This window comes from Eumetopias jubatus, unplaced genomic scaffold, assembly GCF_037043125.1.
Source record: "Eumetopias jubatus isolate StellerSeaLion01/CBP00866 unplaced genomic scaffold, mEumJub1_p1.0 scaffold_5, whole genome shotgun sequence".
NCBI classification, from domain to species: domain Eukaryota; kingdom Metazoa; phylum Chordata; class Mammalia; order Carnivora; family Otariidae; genus Eumetopias; species Eumetopias jubatus.
The window spans coordinates 14,955,633-14,981,303 of NW_028274811.1; the positions used below are offsets into that span (position 1 = coordinate 14,955,633).

General features: G+C 41.9%; 1 protein-coding gene across 1 annotated transcript in view; it reads left to right on the forward strand.

Annotated features, from left to right (window-relative positions):
* HSD17B4 (hydroxysteroid 17-beta dehydrogenase 4) overlaps nucleotides 1-24,706 on the forward strand; it is an 83,242-nt gene extending 58,536 nt beyond the window's left edge. The window contains exons 18-24 of the mRNA XM_028103479.2: nucleotides 1,558-1,627; nucleotides 2,232-2,338; nucleotides 3,424-3,510; nucleotides 6,502-6,588; nucleotides 7,985-8,123; nucleotides 17,532-17,659; nucleotides 24,215-24,706. Coding sequence (XP_027959280.2) covers nucleotides 1,558-1,627; nucleotides 2,232-2,338; nucleotides 3,424-3,510; nucleotides 6,502-6,588; nucleotides 7,985-8,123; nucleotides 17,532-17,659; nucleotides 24,215-24,304 — 708 coding nt within the window. The 3' untranslated portion in view covers nucleotides 24,305-24,706. The remainder of the gene's footprint in view (nucleotides 1-1,557; nucleotides 1,628-2,231; nucleotides 2,339-3,423; nucleotides 3,511-6,501; nucleotides 6,589-7,984; nucleotides 8,124-17,531; nucleotides 17,660-24,214) is intronic.
* Nucleotides 24,707-25,671: the final 965 nt, after the last annotated feature.

A 25,671-nucleotide genomic window follows, 5' to 3' on the forward strand; every position in this document is an offset into this window, starting at 1 on the left:
ACTGTTTCCCAGGCTAGAGTCCTCAGTAAGACAACGAATAAAGCATTTACTCACCTACTTTGAGCCTGGCTTTCTTTCAGCCTGCATACTGTTGCTAATACCTTTTAAAATAATAATAAGAGCTCACATTTATTGAGGTATAAATATTTATCAAGGATAGTGCTTTGTAAGAGGTGTATTACCTCTCAGTTTTTGAAATGAGGAAATTGAGGTTCAGGGTGGTAAGGAAACTTACACATTAATGGCAGAGCTGGATCTGAACCCAGGTCTGTCTGGCGTCAAAGCCCATGATCCATCATGTTTGACAACTTGCCCTTCAGGCTCTGAAATGTATCTTTGTTTTCATTTGTATGCAACACAGTCCTGTATATTTGCCTAGTGTTTTATTGTTTGCAAAGTGCTTTTTAAAAATGATCACTTAATCCTCTCACATATGACACAGAATCTTGCAAGTCACCACTATACAATAATTGTTGATTTGTATTTAGTTATTTTTAGAAGGCCATCTAAAGGGAACAATGTTGAGTAATTGAGAAAATGAATCATTTATAGAACTATTACATAGAGAGATGGAGAAGAGAAAGAGCTTATTAAAATTGTACAAAGCATATTTAAAAAGGAATGGCATTTTCCTATGCATTATGGAAAATGTTTTCTAGAAATAAAACGTATTAAAAAAGAATCAATAATTAAAAATAATAAGAATCCGGTAATTAAGAAAGTCAGATATGCTGACACAATGAGTCTTTATGCAGCATATCAACAGTCTTGGAAAGCCTGACGTAGCAACTGATGAGAAAGGGCAAAAGTACCGAGGCAGGTCCCAGGGGGAGAGTTAAACAAAGATACACAGAATACTAGCTGTTGGCTGTTTGGTGAGTCTCTCCCCGTCAGTACTGAAAAGTTTGAATGCTAAACAAGTTAAATGCTGGGAGCTATGGCGACTTTTTCCCTGTTGTTTTCTGTATCATTCTGCTCCTCCTGCCTCATTGAAGTAAAGAAGTGACAGGAAAATCTGGCCTAAGTAGAAATTTCATCTCCCTGGCAACCTGTCAGTCTGTTTTCTTGCAGGATGAGCTCATGCTCAGGATTTAGGGTACCAGGAGAGTGAAAGTCGACGTTCGTCTTTGATGTTTATGTGTCTACTGTTCGTTTACAGGCTTCATTTCAAATTACCCCGTTAAGAAAGTTGGCCTAAATTTTGCTTGGTTAGAAGAGGCTGTACGTATCTACCTTGTCTTTGTCGTGTTTTAATGAGTAGATTGACAGATTCATTTCTGTGGCTTGCTCCTTGTCCAGATGTAGTTCGTGGCTCCCCTTGCCATTGTCTGATGGGTCACCTCCTCCCCAGCTGGGTTCAGTGGCAGGTGTTACAAAACACATTTGATTTACAGTTCATCTTTCTGTGTTAGAAATAGTTATTTTTTAAAATCAGAGCTTCACTTAGAATACGTTTCTTATTTAATAACCGGCCATATATCCTGTTTTTCTTTTAATGTCTTCTCAGAAACTAGTTACTGAGAATAGCTCGTTGCTTTTATAATTCTTTCTCTGCAGGCTGCTTTGTACCGCCTCAGTGGCGACTGGAATCCCTTACACATCGATCCTAACTTCGCTGGTTTCGCAGGTGAGTTGCTCATGATATGTACCAATGAAAACTACTAGCGCGGTCATCTAAGTAACACTTAGAGACATTGCTACTTAGGAGAGCTAGTTTGAGTAATATTTTAAAAATGGCCCTCTCCTAACACATTGATGCTAAGGATGGGGAAGGGCAGGATACAGGGTTCCGAGGATGGGGTGCTTGGAGTTCATAATTCAGACTGTGGAGGAGGGAAGCTAGTGCAGACTTTCGATCAGATCGTGTGGGCGGGTGTCTGAGTTCTCCTGACAGGCAAGGACGTTGGAGGTGAGAGCAAGGGCCTGAGAGGTGACAGAGGGATCGTCTGATACTGAAATCAGTATGGATGACTTCATGGGTACAGCCCCAGCTAAACGTAACAGTTCTTTGTGTTCCCACATCTCTAACATGCATTCCTTTCTTGTTTCTTCTCTGTTTGTTTATTTCATAGTTTTCCCCCCAGAAGTATTTTTTACAAACTCTTTTCCACGTTTCTTAAAATAGATGGTATAATTCATCTGAGTGCCGTTTGAAATCCTGAATTAATTATCCTTGGCTTTTAAACAGGAAATGTGCCTATGTCTAACCAAATTCTCTTTCTTTTTTTTAGGTTTCGACAAGCCCATATTACATGGATTGTGTACATTTGGATTTTCTGCCAGGCATGTTTTACAGCAGTTTGCAGACAATGATGTGTCACGATTCAAGGCAATTAAGGTATGTGTGTATTATTGTGTAATTTGAACATTAGTTCCTTTTTTTATTTTTAGAGCAGAAAAGGAGTTTTAGTGACTTAATATAGGTACTGTACTGAAACAATACACATTTCTGTTATTTCACTGACTGGGCAGTCAGCATGTGTTCGTATTGCAGCTATAAATACCTCTCACACTTGCACCATGAGGATATTGTATGCAATTATAATTTCAACAGATTAATTGGATTGCTTCATAAATTAATCGGGAGCATACCCATGTCAGCCTATAGGCATTAGCAGAAACTTGAGATTTACTTTTTTTTTCACTCTTTTGTAATTTGCTCTAACTTAATTAAAAATGTTAAGTGGCTGCATTTGAACTCTCAGAAACATACACCAGTGTTGGCATGATGGCTGCTTACTGATTTTCACATTTTCATCCCTTGTAAATGACAAAAAACCCCTGTCTCTGCACACAGTACCTTTGTGGAGGTGTACGTCAAAAGACAGACACTGAAAACAACGTTTAAGACGGTGTCAAATAGCTCCAGAAGCTTTTATCGATTTGTGCTCTGTGCAGCAGTGAGAATGCATTTTCTGATGTGCTGCCTGTAATAACACTGATTATTTTCATGATTTTCACTTTATTATAACTACTTGTATTATTACATAATCCTGTGTACACAGAGCAAATACAGTGGTAGAGAAAATGATGAAATGAGAAGTGGCACTATTTTGTCACGCATGCCATCCCACATCTTATTCCCCAGACGTGCTTGGTACCACTTTCAGCTGCATCCTTTATGTTGTCCTGGGGGTACCTGTATCACTCTCCTTAACATGATGGTGCTTCTGTTTCTTGCTTTGTCAAGATTAAAGACTAGTTATGGACTCTTTTATTTTGAAAGATAAACTAGCTTATACAAACTATATCCATTGTCTTAATTTTATCATACTACTATTTGTGTTCCTGTATGAGTTTAAATGTATTTAAACCTGTTTTCTTCCTTTTATGTTCTCTAACATCCATCTGAATTTCTGTCCCCACAAGTAGGAAGGTTTCATTTTAAAACACGTGTAACCCTCAAACTCATTTCTTTTAAAGGTTCGTTTTGCAAAACCAGTGTATCCAGGACAGACTCTACAAACTGAGATGTGGAAGGAAGGAAATAGAATCCATTTCCAAACCAAGGTATGAGTCATGTAGTTAGAGGTTCCTTGTTTTGTTACCTGCATCACCACACCCTGTAACCCTGGTCAATCCTACAGCGTTTTTTCAGTGAATACTGGGGGTATGACAGAAAACCTAGAAGGTTTTTTTTTTTAATCAGCGGTACCTTTTAATTGAAAATAAGATAGCTTTGTACCTTCTTTTTTATTTTGTTTTACTTTTTACTAAATTGGTGCCTGTATGTAGGAATGGCACAGCTGTTTGGAAAACCCAACCAACCCTATCTTTTTGGCTCAACCGGTCAACCAAGTCATTGTCAAAATATAATCTTCAGAATATTAAAGGCGTGACTCTCACACAGATATAAAATGAAAATACGACAGAACTCTGTTTAATTGCTTAATGAGGGAGCTGGCTAGATGATAAAACTGGTTCGGAAGAGAATTAGAGCAACAGTGTTTGTCTGGTCCACCAGGACCTGCTGCCGAATAATCTTGCTGGATTAGACGCAAAGCTAATTAATGTCCTACAAAACAGTAAAACCATACCCTTTATGGTTATGTTTTCTACTGCACAGGAATCGTGTGCATCTTGATCACACCAGAATCCAGAAAGTAACACCTTATGTCACAGAGGTTGGGCCTAATTAAGAGTAGGTGACAAGACAAAAAATAACTATGTCTCCCTAAAGAGCTAAGTAATGTTTGGATGAGGCTGTTAGCAGTGTTCCAGTAAAATACTAAAAGGCCATGCAATCATCCCTTTATTTGTAAGATTTTTAAAGATAATTTTTATCAGCATGGTTGACCAGGCTGGGGTACTTTTTTGGCCAATCATTTTGTACTTGTTAAAAATCAGATGGTGTGTGTTGAGCTGTGTAGACACCACCATAATAATAATAGTAGCTGTTAAATACCTCTGAGCAGGCTGTACTCTTGTCTCTGATATGCCCAAGACCTCTCCATTCGCTGGAAGAAAATCTAGGTTCAGGGCTCTTAAATACTTGCTCACGGTCACACAGGAAGTGGTCAAGCTGGGGGACACACCCAGGTCTTCCTGGCTCAAAGCCCCAGTCCCAGAGCCCTCGCTTTTACTGTATCACAGTTTCTTTTGTCAAGAAATAACTGTAGAACTCAGCTTTATGTGGCTGCCTTACTCCCCATTAATTCCTGCGGCTTGCAGTGTCACTTTCCTGCTTAATTTGTGTATACCCTTCATTTCCCGTGGCCTCCTGTCCTCTCCGCTCGGCTTCCTTTCAAGCTCTCCCTTGCCCTGAGATGCGACCCCTTACCACTCACTCCGTTTCCTGCCCCCACAGACTCACATATGGCCTTTCTCTGAAATCCTCTTGCAGTTAATATTTGTGGCACCTCTTCTGGAGCCTTCCGCTTTTCTTTTTTTTTTTTTTTTAAAGATTTATTTATTTTGAGAGAGTGAGAATGAGAGAGAGAGAGAGAGAGAGAGAGAGAGTACATGAGAAGGGAGAGGGTCAGAGGGAGAAGCAGACTCCCCGCCGAGCAGGGAGCCCGATGCAGGACTCGATCCCGGGACTCCAGGATCATGACCTGAGCCGAAGGCAGTTGCTTAACCAACTGAGCCACCCAGGCGCCCTGGAGCCTTCCTATTTTCTAATTATTTTGAGTAAATTTTATTTTTTGAGTAAGATGAAATCTACAAGCGGTCAGGTCTATGACCACTTTACGGGTTTTTATTTTCCTCAGTTGTAGTAATGGACAGCATAGAAATCATCTCCATGGATACAGACTTAAAGGTCTGAGAAATAATTTAATAGCTAAATAGAATACCTTCTTGCCATTTTGGTAAATTCTAAACATATCTTCCTCTCTTTTCACTGTATTTGCCTCCCCCCCTCCAGTGATTAGAGGTACTTTTTCCTATTAGTTATAGATAGGAATCCTTCTTTCTTTCCTTCCCTCCTTCCTTCTTGTTGTATTTTAAGAAATATTTTATTTAATTTAAAAAAATTTTTTTTTGTATTTTAAGAAATATTTTATTTTTTATTTATTTATTTTTTAATAAATATTTTAAATGAATGTTCCAAAATGACATGCTTGGCTTGGTTGCAAGAAAGTAATTTACTAAAGTGTATTTTGTTCATAAATTGTCTGTTTCCATGCTTTGCACTGGAATATAATTAGAAATAAATTATAATAATTAGAATTATTTATAATATATAATTAGAAATAAAATGAACAAATTGTTTGAAAGATCTTTTTTCTGAAGTACAATGGCGAGTGGTCAAGGGAGAATGATCTCAATTGTTAAAAATCAGTTTTAATAAATGCTGCCTTAATTTTTAGACCCGGTCCTGCCCATTTGTAGCAATACCATAATTTTATGAAAGAGTAGCCATTGGAATAATTTTAGATGAAGGATTAGGGATTCGAATTAAGAGTTCCTTTCATGAGTATTTTGATGAAAGTCTATTTAAGCATTTAGTTTATGCTATGTACCCTTCCTATTTGAAATAAGAACTAAAATTATTACTTAGAAAGGATCACTCTGGTCTGTTCCAGAGGATTTTATTCTCTCTGAATAGAACAAATGCACTTTGAGCATCACTACCTCATGTGGATACTCGCCATGCCTTGTACTATTTATAAGAATTCAGCAGTTCTCACCCTGGCTCCCCATGAGACACGCTTATGTTTAAAAAACAATTTCCCCAAATACCAATGCCAAGGGTCCACCCCAGGGCATTTAAATTAGAATTTTTGGAGATGGGACCTCATCATAGGTATATTTTAAAAGGGCGCCAGTTGATTCTACAGTTAGGGTTAATAACCGTTGTATTAAAACAGCAAGCCTTCGTGTTTATTCATCTTGACACTTAATTTATAAACTTGATTTAATTTGGATTCTTATTTTCTTTTTCTTATGAGGAAAAATTGTTGTTTTCTTTTAAATGACTGTGTATTGTTTCACAATGATACTGTGTTTTCATTGGAATCATCCGAGTGAACTGGTTTTTTTCCCTCTTAAATCTTAAAGATCGAAGAAACCGGAGACATTGTCATTTCAAATGCATATGTGGATCTCATACCAACATCTGATACTTCAACAAAGACACCCTCTGAGGTGGGTTATTGAAACTGGTAGCCAAGTCATTTCCTGATTGATGAATTTCAGTTAAGATTACTTTTAGAATGTTCAGGCTGCTTTAGAAAATTAAGAGCTGTGAAAGATTCTTAATTCTTGAAGGATGTTAATCCAAAACTGCTTCAGGTAAAAGGAATATTTTGACAACTTAGGAATTTCTTAAACATTTTTTAAGGGAGATACTAGGGTGCCTTTCAAGAGAAAATAATTAATTTTCTAGTTTTAGAGTAACTGAATCAGTCATTTAATGAGAAATCTTTTTTTTTTTTTTAAAGATTTTATTTATTTGTCAGAGAGAGAGAGAGAAAGCAAGAGCACAAGCGGGGGAGCGGCAAGCAGAGGGAGAAGCAGGCTCCCTGTTGAGCGAGAAGCCCAAAGTGGGACTCGATCCCAGGACCCCGGGATCATTAACCTGAGCTGAAGGCAGACGCTTAACCAACTGAGCCACCCAGGTGTCCCAGTTATTTAATGAGAAATCTTAAGCTAACAATATTTTGGAGAAAAATAGAGGAAAAAGTTAACTATCCTGTACCTTTGCTTGATTTAAAGATTTGTGTAAAGCGGTGTATGCAAATATAAAAACAATAGCATGGGGCGCCTGGGTGGCTCGGTTAAGCGACTGCCTTCAGCTCGGGTCATGATCCCGGCATCCCGGGATCTAGTCCCGCATCAGGCTCCCTGCTGAGCAGGGAGTCTGCTCCTCCCTCTGACCCTACCCCCTCTTGTGCTCTCTCTCTCACTCTCTCAAATAAATAAAAAAATAACATGTATAACAATAGCATGTATTATTTATTAAAACATTTCTGTTATTCTCTGTTAACATGAGGCTTTTAATATAAATGTTTAGTCTCGGGCTTCAGAAGAGTAACTTTGTAGTATTGAGACACTCAGACCCATGATCTTTAATTGTCTATTGTAAGCTACATCATCACATAAAGGCCTGGAGATTAAGGTCCCTTAAGAAGAATCTAAGATCAAAAACTTGAGAAGTGTTAGAGCTATAAGGAGATGCGGGCTTCACATAACTTAATCCCATTTTACAAAGAAAGAAACGAGACCACAGAGGCTGATTGATTTGTCCAGTATCTTCCTGCTCACATTAGTTAGGACGTAGGTTGTATAGCTCCTAGGGTTCTCTTAAAATATTATTTCTGAATGCTGATAAAAGTAAAATCCTCTTACTAAGACTGAGGTCGTGGATGACATGAATAAACATAAGAAGAGTGTGAAAGGAGCCTGGTGTGAAAAAAATGAGTTTGCCTTATTTTTATGCAGATTTAAAAAAATCACTTTATTGCACATACATTTTGTAATCGTTTTCCCCCTTGAGTCATTCTTATAAAACTTTTCAAGTTATATTTTTTCTTTTTGCTAGGGTGGGGAGCTCCAGAGTACCCTGGTATTTGAGGAGATAGGTCGCCGCCTGAAGGATATCGGGCATGAGGTGGCAGAGAAAGTAAATGCCGTATTTGAGTGGCATATCACTAAAGGTGGACACACTGCAGCCAAGTGGAGTAAGTCCTATCTCTGACTTTATACTATTCTGAGGTAACTCTTAGTAAGTAGAGATAAAGTATCCTTCTTAACATTAAAGCCTGTCTTTTTGAAGGAGGGTCAACCCTACCTACCTACATACCTTCTCGTGGGAAATACCAGGTTTCAGGGCACTCGAAGATGTGTGTTTTTCCGAGATGTAAAAGAATCCATTAAAATGAAAATACCTATTTTAAAGATTTCATTGTAATACCTGAAATTAGTACTTTGAAACAGTCATGTTAGCTATATGCTCTTTTCATCTTTAAATGCCCCTTACACAGAAAGCAAATTCATCAGGTCAAATGAAATATTTTTAGGTCATTGTATTTTGAGACTTTCAAAACTGTTTTCTTCATCCCACAACATTAATAATTTGGATTATCACCTTAATTATCAGAATGCTATTTAGACTGCCTATTTGAGTGCCTTGGAAATCCGTGTGTTTTATTCCTCACTACAATTAAAGATCGCTGTAAATGCTCACTTAGAGCAAAAAATTAAAATACATCTCTGAGTCAACTGAAATTTTTTGAAATAGTCTTCTGTTTGTTACGTATTCCTAGAGAAACATTTTTGAAGTTTTGTTAAACCAATTTTGGATCAATATTAACAACCTTCTTTTTAATATGACAGTTGTGGTTTCTGTTAAGCCTTGTATGTTGATGGCCTAAAATTGGATAGATAAAGGTATAAAGAAGAAAATAATGATCTGTCTAATTCCACTACCCACCGTTCACATTTTGAGGTTTGTTCTTCTGGAGACCCTGTGCTTCTAGGAAGTTAGCTCAAAAGGTGGGGGGGATAAGGCAGAAATGTTAATAGGTATTTAATCCCCCAAATTTCAAAGCATCTAATTTTTTTTCTCAGGAATTTCATAGACTAACACTGTGCAGGTTTTATCACGTGCCTTTCTTTATTCTTTCTGTCCTTCCCTTTTTCTTTGTATCTTTCCATGATGGAATTCAACTTCTTCCCTAGGGATGAAGGTATATTGGAAGTTGAGTGACAAATGTAAAGCACGGGATTTTTGAAGATACGTATATTGGAAGTTGAGTGACAAATGTAAAGCACGGGATTTTTGAAGATACTCAGGAGAGGAATGAGGTCTGATCTGTAAGAGTGAGAGAAGGTGCTGGAACCATGTGTCTCACAGGTGGCAGACCAGAACCCTGTAGGGATTGGCACAGTGTACATGTGATACACTCGTGGCAAACAGGGTAATTTCTTTCAGTTTAGTGGCTAACTCAGATTTTCCCCCTTGTCTTGGTGACACTTTCCTTGTAGGCAGTATTAGAAAATGTGCTTCCTTTTACAAGTGACCTTTAATTAACTTCGGAGAAGGGTTTTTCCTGACATTGCCACTGGACAAATGGGAATATCGATATCCTGTTAATAACTACTTATTATTGATATGCCTGGTGGTCTTATCATCTCTTCTCTACGGCCTTAGTTATTGAAGCTCATTGTCACGTGGGATCTGAAAGCTTTCTCTGAAAGGGTTCAACGTTTCCTTTGGTCGTCGGCCTGTCATTTGATTCTCAGCGGTGTTGTAACTGTCTTCACTTGGGGCTGTTGTTTTCTTCCAGGCTTTGTGTCAGATACCGTGGCTGGCAGCAGTAGAAGTGTCCAGGCCTCTAGGCTTGTGGTATCTTAGAGCACGATTCCACGTTGGCATCTCTCTTTTTCGTCTTGGTGCTTAATGACATGAAATTGAGGATTGAATGCTTTAATTTAGGGAATAGATAGCATTTCTTTTTCACGATCAGCTTTAAAAAATCACTTTAATACCAAATATTTTGTATTTTATGGATTTATTTATTTGAGAGAGAGCGCGTGTGAGTGCACGCACAAGCTGGGGGAGGGGCAGAGGGAAGAGAGAGAAATCCTCAAGCAGACTTCTGGCCGAGTGTGGAGCCAGAACCGGGGCTGGATCCCAGGACCCTGAGGTCATGCCCTGAGCCGAAATCAAGAGTCAGGCATTCAGCCGACTGAGCCACCCAGGAGCCCCCAAATATTTTGTATTTTAAATTGCTCTTAGTTATCACAGCCTGGCTCACATCTTGGCAGGCCAGAACTGGTTACGGAGACTAGGCTGAAGCTCCTCAGTTCACCTTGGCTGGGCTGAGGTGTCCCTGGAGTTGCACGGGTGACTGACTGCACAAGTCTCGGAACCAAGGGGTTTGGGCTTAGTGGCCGAGGAGGCGCATTCTAGCCCACAGATCTTCCCCTCTGTCCCCCACCACGCCATCCAGACACCACCACCGCCCCCAAATCTCTGGGGCAGCATATGTGTTTGGGGGTGGGGAGAGTACAGAGAGTCTTTTTTTTTTTTTTTTAAGATTTATTTATTAATTTTAGAAAGGACAGCGGAGGGGCAGAGGGAGACCAAGAGTCTCAAGCAGACTCCCCGCTGAGCACGGAGCCCCACATGGGGCTCAATCTCACGACCCTGAGATCATGACCTGAGCTGAAACCAAGAGTCCCACACTTAATTGACTGCACCATCCACGTGCCCCAAGGAGTGTCTTTTAAAACCAAATTAGTGTCAATCTAGGGAGAGTTAGGTGAGTTCTGGTGTCAGTGCTGGGTCAGGGTCGGTTTGGGCTGTGGAGGAGGAGTCATTGCTGTACCTTTGAGGTTAGGCCCCCTCCGAGGCCTGTTCTGCATGGTCATGCAGGAGCAGGAGGGCGAAGGCCAGTGTGGCCTCTGCCTCGCCAGGCTGAGATGACCAGAGAGAGGCTGGACAGCCTGTCCTTTCATTTCTCGCGGGCTGAGAGCGCAGAACAGAGCGATGCTGGCTCTGGATCTGCCTAAGAAGCCAGAAGCAGGGTCTTGGTGAGGGACTTAGGGGAAGGAAGCCCTATCTTGGAATGCTCACTGCACGTTCCTATTCTACCTCTGGAGACAATACAAAGTATTGTTTTAGAGTTATTAAAAACATTCTGATCCACACATAGTGCTTCTTTACATAGAAATCAAGATAGAAGCCTGTTTTCCTCATTTCACCATTACTATTATATTACTATATAATGTATAATATATAATTACTATATATTGTGTAAAGTAGTATTATATAACATGTAACAATATAATAATATCAAGGACATATGATCTTGTTATCTCTTTTTATTACTCTAAAATATAATTGAAAGCCTTACCATGTTGGAACACCTTTTTCAAAGATGCTATGGCTTCGGGTATTTTACCCTTTTGAATAAAGTTTATCCTTTGGCTTTTTACTTTCCTAGGGATTCTTTGATTAGGTTGCAAAGGTGCAGATGGACCATCAGCTGGAGAAATAAATCTCTGAATTTCCTTTGAACAGTCTATTGCTTGTCATGGTTCTCTTACTGTGTTACGATCATTTATAATTATATGTCACCTCCCATTTGACCTTGGGTTTCAGCCTGAGAAAGAGCTGCAGATGAATTTTTTATTGCTAGCTTCTGGTACAGCCTGTAACACAGTAGCCTCTTTCCATGTCTGTTGAATAAGTACTAAAAGCCAGGTAGAATGTGTCATCTTAGATGGAATCATATGTCAGCTTTAAAAAAAAAAAGGGTCAAAATTAGTGTCTTTCCCTCTCTTAAAGCAATAATGTGTTGTGTGGATATTTTCTATTCAATATGAGTGAAACCTTTTATAAGTATGCAGTGTAACTTACAGTATTTATTACTGTTAATTTCTAAAGCCAGCCACAAGTGTTTTTCTGGTAAACCCTTTGGATCCCATTCTGTTGTTTTGAGCAGCAGGTACAGTTCAGAGGACAGGAAGGCAGAAAGAAGGTAAAGAATCAGAGGCTGTATGAGGCCCAAAGAACAGCCTGCTCCTGAAAATGAAAACACAGCTGCCGCTTTCAGCAACTCCAGAAACCAAAAAGTCTAAACATGGAGAGGTGTTTGGTTTTTGTTTTTTGTTTTTTTCCTCCTAACTCACTGAAGGCAAAGCCTGGCTGGAACTTAAGTGATGCAAATGACTCTCCTTATCTCTCTCCTGGTGAAAGAGTTGAGTACAGAAATCCTGTGTTTGTTTATGGAGTGTGGCATCAATGGAACTCTTCCGTACTCTGATACATGTTTTATGCACCGTCTTTCCTTCCCGAAATCTGAAAAATTCTGATTTCTGGAACACATCTGGCCCAAAGGAGTCCAAATAAGGAACCTACTCATCTCTATAAATAATCCTGAACAGGATTGATAAGAGACATGGAAGAGGTGCTGTCGGCTTTCACAGAATGGGAGGATTGGTTCATTCAAGTAATAATTGAGTGTTTAACATGTGGTAAGTTCTCTGCTAGGTTGCAGATTACAAATATGAAAAGATAGGCTTTTTTTTTTTTTGGTCAGCAGGAATAACTCTTAGCGGCAGTGTGCAGGAAAGTTTGAATACAGAGGTTGAAGAAACAAGGTTTGTTGCATTGCAGATGAAAGGGAAGGAAGACCTAAATTGATGTCATGGCAAGAATGGAGAGAGGAGGGCCTCTGTGGATAATGGTTAAGAAGAAATGACCACCTTGGCTACCGATGATGTCTGAAAAACAAGAGGCACGAGACGGTGTCCAAACTAATGCCCACGTTTGGAGCCCTTGGGGTGGGAATGTTGACTCCATTGCTAGATGCACAAAACATGGGCAAGGAGATGAGTTCAGGGAGCAGGTGATAAGTCAGGTGTGTTTGTGCTTACCTGTAGCAGACTGAGATCTGGACTAGGGGGTGGGAACGGTGGGCTTGGAACGTGGGATAGACTCTCGGCTGGGACAGAGACTTGGAAACCATGCTTGTGGAAATGGTAGTTGGAACTCAGAGCATTAGCTTTGCTGCTGGGCATCATGGCTGGCAGGAAGAAAATGGAGGGAAGTTCCTGTTGATCCTACGAGAGTATCTGCTCCCAGCTCATGGCTCCAGCATTCTCATTTGTCTCTAAATAAAGTGAGCATCTTAGAATGTGGCCCACGAATCTTAAATATGCAATTTATTGTAACTTTAGGCATGAATATTACCCCATTTCCAAGTAAGAATCTATTTGTTGTTTTGATTGTATCCAATGGCTATAAAATAGCCCTACAACTGAAACTTTTGATGAAGACAGCTTTATTTTCTTGTGGTAATGACACAGTGCTGCTGTGTAAAAATATGTTCCATTTTCCTTCGGATGATAGGTTTAAGCTGGTTGGCATTGAACAATTTGGTTGTTTTTTTACCCCTAACGGAAATTGAGTTTCTTTTCCTGTATTTGTAGTCTTTTCTATCACAGGAACATAATTGGAATGGCATTTATATAGCAAGGTTATAGACATACTATGCAGTATTGCTTGACTGTTACTGGTTAAGTAATGAGGTTATTTGGGTCTAAAAAAAATACATACTGAAATTAATTGTGTAGAGCCAAGTCTGCATACTTGGACCAGACCCAGGCATCCGTTATGCATCATGTGACAATGACTGGATGAAGATGTTCTTTAAATCATTTGTTTTGGATCTTGGAGACTGGTCAGAATGTGGAAAGATTTATTCAGATTTGGCAACGGGCGTTCTTTTAAGAGCAGAATACATTCATCCTGGAGGACACACCAGTTGGTCATTAGAACCTATTATTAGCTCCTGGGTCAGTGCTCATCTTCTAGCGGCCAAACCAGCTCGCCTTTTAGGGTTTCTCAGCTGTGCTAGAAACCAGATCTTAAGGAGGCTGGTTCCACATTTTGGATTGGGATCCAAAAGCGTCTCATGGGTTTACATAACAGACTTGGAAGATGACCTTTGGAAAGAAATATGGTGTCCGGTCAGGGATGGGGACCTGTGTGTTGGAGTGGTGTCTGCTTCGGCTCCATTCCCTTACCGGTGGTGGCTGCTTCCCCCCGTCACAGCATAGACCCTGACTGCGTGCCCATGCGCATTCACACACAGAATCGCTTAAAACCGGTAGGGCTTTCCATCTTGCCGTGGGTGTTATTCATCTTAATAACTTTGTAGTTTTTTTTATTTTGAAATGATTTCTGACCTACGGAAAAGTTGCAAGGCTCGCACAGAGAACTTGTGTCTGTCCTTCACCCAGTTTCTCCAAATTATTATTTTATTCCATATTCTTTACTATTTTCTTTTCATCATACATCTTAGGATCATTTTTCTGAAGCATTTGAGAGTTAACTTGCAGATACAGTGTCCCTTTATCTCCAGACACTCCAGTAACTTCTCCTAAAAGCAGAGACTTTCTGTTCTCTGGTTGTAAAACCATTATCAGTATCAGGAAAGTAACATTGATACAGTATTATTTAATCAACAGACCTTATTATTTCACCAGTTGTCCCACTAATGTCCTTTATAGTCAACGAATACTAATTGTAATAATAATAACAATAATAGAGATGGAGAAAGAAAAAGAAAGAACTGCCTGGGGTCCGGTTTGGGATCAGATAATACATTTCGTCGTTAGGTCTTGTTAGCCTGTTAATCTGGATGAGTTCCTCAGTCTGCCTTTGCTTTTTGGGACTTGACATATTTGAAGAGTAGAGCCCAGGTATTTTATAGAATGCTCCACAGTTTGTATTTATTTGCTATTTCCTCACGATTATTAGATTGAGTTTTTGGCAGGAACGGCACAAAAGTATCGTGTCCTTCATGGTGTGATTTAAAAGAAATATGTGTTATTTGACTTAAGTTTTCCTTTTGTTGTTGTTACTTTTTTTTTTTAAGAGAAGTGCTTCTTTGTGCTTTCCTAATCATCCATTAACAAATAGTTTCTAAGTACTTTCTATTCAAGGAGGTGTAGTGGATACAAACACAAAACATTCTTGTTTCAGCAAAGAATTTATCATCTTAAGGGAAGGAGGCATCAATAAAAGCAACTGCTTTCTTTTGTGGTATCCCTTTGTGATTTCTAAGGTACATATATCCCAAGAGTGTCAGAGAGCCCTAAAGTTCCAGATGCCCTGTTCTCACCTGACACCTCTCCCCCATTAAATGCTGTAAAGTATGACTGAAATTATTTATGTATTTATTTATTTTTTAAATTTTTATTTCTTTTTAAAGATTTTATTTATTTGACAGAGAGGGAATGCAAGCAGGGGGAGTGGGAGAGGGAGAAGCAGGCTTCCCACCGAGCATGTAGCCCAATGCGGGGCTCGATCCCAGGACCCTGGGATCATGACCTGAGCCGAAGGCAGATGCTTAATAACTGAGTCACCCAGGCACCCCCGACTGAAATTTTAATGGACTCTTTCAGAGCCTCAGTGATTATATAACTACAGAGCTAATGTCAGTCATATAAAGCTTTTAAAATCATTTCTACCAGTAGGAGAAAATGCATGCAATCTGTTTCTTCATTTCAGTAAGATTAGCCATGACCGTACCATTGTCTGTAAACTCAAGGTGATGGTGGTAGGTGATGAGGCTCCCGCAAGAGCCATGTTGTAGACCATGACCTGAGCTACCATGGGATTGGCATTTCCACTCCTTTACCTTGACCTCCTGTGTTCTTGCTAAGAACCTTCCCTTTCCTCGCCCTCTTTTCTGTTACCAACCCTAGTTACTAGCTTTCCACAGAAGAGTTTTACTGCTTTGCAAGAGTCAGGGCTGGGAAGCCACACGTAGACCCAGGGAGAGTGCGAGGGCAGGCGGACAGCGATGAACCCCTGTCAACTCAGAGACTCACTCGCACACGTGAGCATTAAGATGTGTGCAGTCTACCTTCATGCTTCAGCGGGTCGTGTGGACTTCAGACCTACTTGTGAAAAATTAAAATCATGAAGGTTGTCTGTTGAACACCAGAGGTTTGCTTTTTAGAGTTTAGAGGCTTTCCTTCCTCCCTTCCTTTCCTTCCCCAGCCTTCCTGGATCGCTCCCTCTCTTTTTCTCTCTTGTCTTTCTTTTCAACTATACAAGCATTACATATGAAAACACATGTGTACTAGGGAAGTGCCAGTAAGAACAGAGCCTTTGCTCTGCACGCCTGACTTTGAGTGCCTGGCATATCGTCTGACACCCATGGTGGAAACTCAGTGAAGTGAGTGAACGAAGCATACAAAGCAAAAAGTTGCCCTTCTCCTTCCCAATGCAACCATGATCATCAGGTCACTACTGTTTTACCTTAGTTGACAAAATTCTGTTCTCTCAGAGTTGGCGTGATTTAATTTTCTCTCTGGAGCAAGTGTTGGTTAAGCAGCATTTCACTGAACCCTGTGGGTTTTCCTCATGCATGTGTAGCTTCTCCTCGGCTCTCAACTCGGAGTTCTGTACACAATCTCAGGGCCAGCTCCTTCGCTGTAGCAAGAGAGAGCACCTTCCAGAAGCTGACGCTGTCCATCACATGTGAGACAGCTAAATAAACTTCCTGACGTGTCGCTTGGGCATCCAGCTCTATAAATGATCCAGAGAGAGCCATGAAGGTGGTGTTTCATAGCTTTCCCAGTTACCCAGCCTGTTTCTGGGGCACTTGATACTTCTGTCAAAAGCAGTTAAGGGAAAAGAAGCTAATTTTAATGTTTATTTGCAATAATGAGGGCAATAAATATTTTATAAATCATAAGTGCAACAAACTATTAGAACATTTTTACGAATCTGTTTTGACTGTCTTGCTATGCATGACAGAACCGTTTGATGAAGGCAGGTATTTGAAAGGTGACTAGAGTGTGTATTTCCTTCCCCCAACCCGACCCAACCAACATGCACCTGTTTTAAAATTCAGCTTTCTGGGGTGTCTGGGTGGCTCCGCTCAGTCAGTTGAGCGTCCAGCTCTTGATTTCAGCTAGGTCATAGTCTCAGGGTTGTGAGATTGAGCCCTGTGCTGAGCTCCATGCCTAGCATGCTTGAGATTCTCTCTCTTCCTCACCCTCTGCTCCTTCACCCCTACCCCCTGCTCATGTGCTGTCCCTCTCAAAATAAATAAATAACTAAAATAAAATAAAACAGAATTGAGCTTTCCTCCTTTGTTGACTAGAGTGTCTGTATTTGAACCTAAAGGCCTTAACCATATAACCTCCAACAACTTAACTGCTTTATATTATTCTACATTAACGTTTAAAATGTCTCTGTTGTATAAACTTCTTCACTGAGGTGAAACTATTGATCTATTTTTTTTAAGGATTTTATTTTTAAGTAATTTCTACACCCAGTGTGGGGCCTGAAGTCACGACCCTGAGATCGAGTCACATGCTCTACGGACTGAGCCAGCCAGGCTCCCTTGATTTGACTATTTTGAACAACTTCTTTATAAAAAAGTCATCTTGAAAAATAAAGGATTTTCTAAATTTTTCTAAATGACAGATAATGTATAATGTAGAAAGCACCACATGAACTTGGAAACTATAAAAATGTTCACATTTCAGTTGGTTTATTTTACTCTCCTATTGTGAAGAAACAAACAAACACATTGCTCTCTTCCTACTTTTGACAGCTGTTGACCTAAAAAGTGGTTCTGGAAAAGTGTATCAAGGCCCTGCAAAAGGCTCTGCTGACGCAACCTTCACGCTTTCAGATGAAGATTTCATGGACGTGGTCCTGGGCAAGCTCGACCCTCAGAAGGTAATGTCCTGACATGCCCATTCATCATCATTGCCTCCTGTTTGACCAGACAGTTGTTAGCTGGCTCCCAAATGCTGACTTAGAAGACAAGTTCCTTACCACTGTGAAGGAGACTCAGGGGATCTCAGTATCTGGGTTGACAGATCATATATATTTTTAGTGGAGTTCCACATAACCCCCTTTAAAGCAGAATTTCTTCTTCAGCATAGAGTGAAATAGTATAAAACCCACACCTAGACCTTTACATATATTCTGCCATTAAGTTCGAAGGTGAAAAACCATATATTAGTAGATACTTCCTAAAATTTGAAATTCATTCCTGGTGTACAAGACTAAGAACTTGTCTTAACAATCATCATTGAAAACTGGAAATAGTAGAATAGGCCAATAAGAGCCAGTGTCTTACTTAAGGTGAGACCCTTAGAGGCCTTTCTGTGGAGAATAACGATGAGGAGAAGAGTGCCCTCTCTGACCATTATTTGTGAATATTGTTCTGAAGCTTTTTGGCCAATCCACAAACACACAAAATTAAAGAAACTGATGTAACAATTAGAATGGAGGAAACACCCTTGTTACTTTGAAACCCTGATTATGTAGCTAGAAATCCCAAGAGAATCAACTACTGATTCTTAAAATGAAGGACTTCGAGCCAGTGGTCGAATGCCCGATCATTATTAAAAAAATCGCTTTCTCATAGCAGCAAACCCAACTAGAAGATAGCACTGAAAAAGAAGTTGTTTATAATCCCAACCCAAACTACGGAATACCGGTGACTTCCCTAAGAAGGAAAGCTTGTTTGAAGACAGCCATGCATGTTTACAGGGAGCAGAGCTGTTTCAATACATGAGAAAGTATAGTTTTCCTGGATTCTTAGAAGGACTAATTTAAAAAGAATTGTCAAGTAGTACAGTAGGATCTTCGACATCAGATAGATCCGAGTCTGAATCTAAGCTCTGCCACTTCCTCTCTCAATCTCGATTTTCTCATTGGTAAAGTTACTACAATAATTGTCATAATCCCAAAGGCTGGTTATAACTCAGTCTGATAACATATATGAGAGCTTAGCACAGCACTTGGCACCCCGTGACCTCAGTCGATTCCTTCGCAGAAACGCATTCAGCACTTAACTCTGATTCGGGTGCTTGGTGTGGCAGAACAAGGCGGTGCCCCTACTGTCTGAGCTTAGTTCTAGAGGGGAGTGGGAAGGAAATCTGATTTCGGGTATGAAGAAGAATCCGGCAGAGCAATGGGTTAGAGCCGTGCTTGGCCCCCTTTCTCTGTGAAGGGTCGCCTCGTGAACGTTCTCGGCAGTGTGGCCCGATGGTCTGCAGTGCACATGTGCAGTCCACCACTGTAGAGGCAAAGCAGCCGCAGATAATAGGGAGACAGAGGAGGGGGGCTGTGTCCCAGTAAAAGTGCACGCGCAGAAACAGGCAGCAGACCAGTTTGGCCCGTGGGCTGTGGTTTGCCAGCCCCTGGATTAGAGTGTGATGGGCTAGAGGAAGGGTTTCAGATGGGCCCGTCCAAAAAGGCCCAAGAGAGCGCTGACCACCGTGAGGGGATGAGCTGTGAGGCCGAGGAAGCCGCGTGTGGAGGCAGGAGGGCTTACTGCACTACTGGAGCGGTGAGGAGGTCACATGAACAGTGGGGGCCGAGCAGGAGGTGATGGGAGAAGGGGGAAGGGCTAGTGTGCGCGGGACCTTCGGGGCCGCCTTGGTGGCTTCCTTCATGATTCCTGAAAATGGCTTCTCCAAGTGACTCATAGTTCATTCGTCTCATTTCTTACCATCCTCCACGCCATCCCCAGTCCATTTTAGTCCTTATCGGCAGCATAAAGTGTGCAGCTTACAGGACATCTCTGTTTCCCAGCACCCTCACCTATCCTGTTCACTTGGCCTTTTATTCCTGCTCTTAGGGTTAAGCTTCACAGAGGCCTCCCATTTGTTGACAACCCTTCTGTCTTGGCTTCTCTCCCTGGTCCCCCATTCTCGTCACAGCCCCTGGAAATAACCTCCCCTCCCTTTTCTCTCTCTCATCTCCCTTGCCTGGAAGACTCCACCCTTTGAACCCCACTCTCCGCCATCTTTACATCCATCCCTGAATAGGTGAGTGGGGCGAAAAGCCACACATCGAGACAGATTGGCTTCCTTCGAAGTTCTGGACCCCAAGCCTCACACAGTCTCTCCGCGCCGTCCAGCGGTCTGACTCTGGTTCTCCAGCCAGCTTCCAGTCCTCTCGTCTGGGATGACTCGTTCGTACTTGTCTTCTCAAAGCTCCCACATGCCTGCCTCTCTTTCATTTTTGCCCGATGGCCTTTCTTGCTTCGTTGGAAAAAGAAGGTTTTTAGATGAAAACTTAGGCCAGTCCATCAGCAGGTCTGCTCTCGCAGCATCTGCCCCGTCTCCTTTTCTTCCCTTGCCTTACTTGAAGGAAGTCTCCCCCTTCCTGTCAGAGACTGGTCCCTTCTCTTCTGTTCCGGTCACTAATGCTTCTCCTCTCCTCTCCTTTCCCCACGAGTCTCCCCCGTCCCACTGCGCCAGTCTCCCGCAACCACAGGCGAGCTGACCTCTCGATTTTATAAACCAACACCCTCTTTGGATATCCGATCCCCATCCAGCATGCCATATCATGTTTAAAAAAACGTTAAAAAGAAACTGGTGAAACTGGTTTTAAATAATACATTTTATTTAACCCAGTACAGCTGATTATCATTTCAACCTGTAATCAGTAGGAAAGTATTAATGAGATATTTTATATCCTTTTTTAAAAGATTTTGTTTATTTATTTGAGTGAGAGAGGCCACAGCAGGGGGAGAGGCAGAGGGAGAGGGAGAAGCACGCTCCCCGCTGAGCAGGGAGCCTGATGCGGGGCTCGATCCTAGGACCCTGAGATTATGACCTGAGCTGAAGGCAGACGCTTAACCGACTGAGCCACCCGGGCGCCCCTTTATATCCTTTTTTAAAAACTAAATCCAGGGGTCTGTTTTACGCTGTTAGTGCATCTCATACAGGACTCATCACATTTCCCGTGCTAGCGGCCCCTTTGTTGGGCAGCAGAGGCTTAAACATTCGGTCTTGACTCTGCTCTTCTGCCCCCCTTCCCTCACTCCCACACCCATCACGCCGCTGGTACTGTTCTTACAGAGCTCACCGATGGCTTCCACTTTACCAGCCAATGGATATTTCTCTGTGTCTTGTTCAACCTTTGAGTAGCATTCAACTCAGTTAACCACTAACTTCTTGAAATAATTTCACTCCTTGGCTTTCTTGATGCCATTTTCTCGTATTCTGTCTCTTCCTTTGGCTTTTCCTAATCTCCTTTGGTGCCTTCTTCTTCCACCCCAACCGTTAATTTTGGTGCCTCTTCTCAGGGCTCATTTCAGGGCTCTTCTGTAAATAACAGTTTTCCCACAGTGCATTCATCCGTCCTGTGGGGTTTGAAGTCTTGTATATGTTGACAGCTCGCAGGCCTGTGAATGCCTGCCCTACTTGTCTTCTCTGTGCTCCGCAGTGATGTAAGCAACTCTGCGCCTGACCTCTCTGATGCGCAGTCTTACTGGCATCTCCCACTGATTGTGTCTAAGATAGAACTCATGACTTCCTTTTCTCCCGTAGTCTTTTCCACCTCCGTAAATGGCACCACTGTCTATCTACCAGAGTTAACATGCTTGGTAACGTAAGAATTGTCTTGGCTTCTTCCTATACCTCTGTATTCTCTTTGTCCTTAATTCTGCCTGATCTTTTTCCAGAATATATCTTACGTTCATCCTTTCCTCCTCATCACTAGAGATACCACCACGATCCAAGCCCCCAAGCATCTCTGCTGGCTTTTGACAGCAGCTTCCCGGCAGGTCTTACTGGCCCCATCCTTGCCTCTCCCCGCAGGATCCAGAGTAATCCTTTAAAAAATGTGAATTAGATTATAGGTCGCCTCACCTGAAAACATCTCTAAGATTTCCTTTTGGACATGGAGCAAATCCAAACTACCTATTATTGTGTCCTACCTGATGATTTTCTTGCCGGTGTTCCTAGCTTCAGCCCACACCGCTTGCCTCCCCGCTTGAGTGCTGCTTCCATTCCCATTGTCCTTTCTTGCAAGTTCTTCCCATCAGCGTTTACTCCTTCGGTGTCTATGCATTTGCCTTTTCTGGAATTTGTCCCCCAGCTTTTTGGGTAGCTGGCTTCAGTTCATGCAAAGTAGTTCCTTTCTGTTACAGTCTCTGAGAGCATCCCATTTTCTCCTTCATAGCATTGATAACAGGTCTTAGTTACTTGTTTGCATTTTATTTTTTGACTCCCTTACTATAATGTTGGCTTCATGAGAACAGAGAGCGGTATCTGTTTCCTGCCTAGGATATTGCCTGGTATACTGTGGACCCTCAGTAATACTTGAATAGATTAAAGCAAGGATAAAATAAGGAGCAGAAGCTCAACAACAGCAATTTAGGCCGTGTAGAAACTGGGAACTTCAACATGTCAGACTCCATAAGATATTCCCATAAGCCTGGGGGAAATAATAAAGAGAACGATGATACACGGTATGGTGGTATTGATAACCTTTGCAAAATTCTGGAAAGCACTTAATATAAAAAACGGGGCAAAAGATATGAACCAGTAATTAGTAGAGAAATAGAAATGACTCACATGCCTAAGAAAAACTACTCGTTTTTCCCCAGTATCCACAAAATGCAAATTAAAGGATGTCATCTTGCCTCACATTTTCAGAGACTATGTTATAGTTGGGGTAAGAGAATTCACGTGTAGTTTCAGGGAACATACATTTGGAAGAGTCTTTCTGGAAGGCACTGTGGCAGAGGTTCCCGGCTTTCTTCCTTGATGGCAACTTACGGTCTCAGTACTTTTTGCCTGGCACTCCTAGGCCAAAAGAAATACCCAGCGGTCCAGTTACTAAGTAGTTAGGTCCAAACAAAAGTTGTGTGTCACCGCTGTCACCGTATTTGCCTCGAAAATTTTAAGTATTCCTTCCCGTGCCTGTGAATTTGCTGCCCAGCTGCGGTGTGTGGTTTGGAAGCTCTTGATACTGAGCGTGGTCAGGAACCTTATTTGAGAAAGGTCCTGATTTGGTAGTTTCTTCTTTAGGAACCTGCCCTAAGGAATACAGATCTATTCTGTCACTCCGTGACAACCATCGCATGTTGGTTTTGGTGGATTTACTTCAAGGAGTTAAGTGTTCTTATCTGAGGTTGCACGCACGTCCCTCTCGGAGCTGGTGCCGAGGGGGCAGGTGTCCGTACTGACCCCCCTGCGGGGTTGTGAGCACCGTGCCCGTAACTGTGCAGCAAAAGCGGTTTTAGTTTTGAAAATGCAGTCTCCCATTTGAACACTGAGCACTTGATCCCGATTGACTGAGTTCTCCTTTTATTTTTGCCGGGCTAAGAAGTTTAAGAGGTTTAAAGAGCTTTCGCTTCTCCTCTGGTTGATGAGGATCTGCTTCTACGATTAAGTTGCTGCTCCTTGCTAAGTGCGTGGCCTGGTCCCCCTTCCTGCTGGCTCGGGGGCCTGGCGTGGGTTGGGGAAGCTCTCGGACCTGAAGTTGGCCCCACTGTCCCCTGGCGGTAAATCGATGCCCAGTCTGCCCACTGCAGGCTCGTGGTTGTGCTTCTCGAGTGAGATCATCTTTGTAGGGCTGCTTTGCAATGGCAAGTAGTAGTCGTTATGGCTATTACTGTTTCTTTCAATCTATCTAAAAAATCTTGGGCCTTCTTTTTCCCTTCACATTCCATATACTGTTTTCTCAGATATACAAACTAATGGTTTTGTTTCTGTTGAGAGGGACGTTCACACTGAGCGGGATCTTAAGCAACTTGCACAAGTCTCTGCGTCGGGTGGGGTCCAGAGGTGATTCTGGAGCCCGTGGTATTGGACCGCGCAAGGCCTGGCTTGGTAGTAATGACGAGTTTAATTTGCGCCTCCTGCCTGTCACACGCTAAGCTAAGCGCTTGCCACAATAATTCATTCAGCTCAGCAGCGGAGCTGCATTATTTAGGTCCTCTTGTCATGCCTCCTGGATACGAGGAGGCCGGAGCTCAGGGAGGTAAAGGAATTTGCCCCAGCTCCCCTTGCTTGTAAGTGGCAGAGCCTGGGTCTTAATCCAGCCCTTCTGAGGTGACAGCGCAGGGTCTCTCCGCTACTTTGTGACGCGACCTTATTTTGTCGGTACGTGGCTTTCTGTTTCATGAAGGTGTCATAAATATTTTTACTGTTAGGAATACAGCAAAGCCTTTTATTCGTAGGGTCTCAAATTCACATTTAAGAACATAGACTGCCATCCAAGCATGGGTTGAAGCAGAACTCACAAGTCTGTCGGTTCAGACAGATTATTCTGTGGTTTTCTAAAATACAGTCCCCCCCTTAGATATCCAGAAATACGGGTGCTATCTATAATCATTAAAGTATCCTTGCTGGATAAAAGTTGCCTTTGTTGTCCAGAGTTGTTATCTCCATTGTATTCAGTGTGACCAATGATCTTTTTAAAAAAGAAATGAAATGTAACGTGATAAAGTCTGGCACTCTCTTTTTCCTCTCTCCTTTCTAGGCATTCTTTAGTGGCAGACTGAAGGCCGGAGGGAACATCATGCTGAGCCAGAAGCTTCAGATGATTCTTAAAGACTATGCCAAGCTCTGAAGGACACACTACATTGTGAATAAGAACAGAAAAATTAAATACTCTCATCACCCAGATATGCAAAACCGATTAAGCAAAAGTGATCAAAACTAAGATACAGGGAAGCTGCTTATCATTTTCAGGTTTTAGATAACTTCTGAGAATTTAATTTTTTACTAATTTTTCACGTTATTATTCTTTTTACAAGAACCTGTAAGCCAGCACGTAATATCTTTCTGTTCTTAGAGCTCTATCTTCATAATAAAAAATTTTCACCCAAGTCTTTAGAATTGTGATAGCATTTATAAATGGAAAGGAAAATTAGATGAGGAAAGGCCACTTTGAAGTCCTTTACACTTTGTTTTGTTATTTTCTGGTCTCTAACTTAGTGATACCCAGTTTTAACATGAATTGTCACACGTATTCATTTGTTTTTCATACTTTGCTGTAACAGTGTCCTGCTTTAAGGGAGGGGAAGGGTCTTTATGTTCCCAAATAGTTTTCTTTCTTCTCCCTTCTGTTTTGCTGGAAATCCTTTGTTTTCATATAATGCCTGTAAATACCAAACAGAGTTTTCTTGCTTAATCAGTAATCGCAAATCATAAAGATGTGACTGGCAAGTACTGTCATGCTAATATTTTCCCCACCATGTAGCTCAGGTGATAGGTGCTGAGGAGATGCCCTTCTGACGGGTTGGCTGCAGAGGTGACCAGCAAGTGGGGTGCTGAAGTCAGGGGAGGCATGAATGCCACTCATAGAGCACAGCTGAGGGGGATGGCGGGGGGGGGGGGGGGCGCTGTTACAGGTTCAGTTCCCTGAGAGACAGACTTGGAGATGGAGATCTTTGGGCAGGAACTGTATTTGGAGGTGTTCTTGGGACTGACACCTGGGGGTGGTGGTGGCACAGGGAGACGTTCGGCTGTGGTGGGGTGCACTTACCACAAGGCCCTTCAGCATTGCCTGAGCGAACTTGTCACTGACAACGCCCTGCGGGGGGGACCATGACCTGGGGCCAAGCCGGGTGATGATTTGTTCAGCTGCTGGGGCGGGGGGGTCTGTCTTCGGTCGAGGAAGGCTTCTGGGAACGTGGCCTGGCACTTCGCTTCAGGGAGCAAGACAGAGGGAACTAGAGCTCAGGGATCCAAGGAAATGGTCTCAGAAATGTGGAAATGGAATATTTACGCAGTCGTGGAGCCTGGAGGAGCGCCTTCATACATTATGGCCAACTTAAGGAAGGAGCAGGATGTGTAAAAAGGTACAGAGGAAAAGTTACATATTTGGCAATTATGCCTTACCCTCATGATCTCTGAATGCTGTCGTAAAATTAACTAATTTAGAGTGATTTATTGTTATACCAATCGAATTTGTTTTTAAAGTAGCAGTCTTTT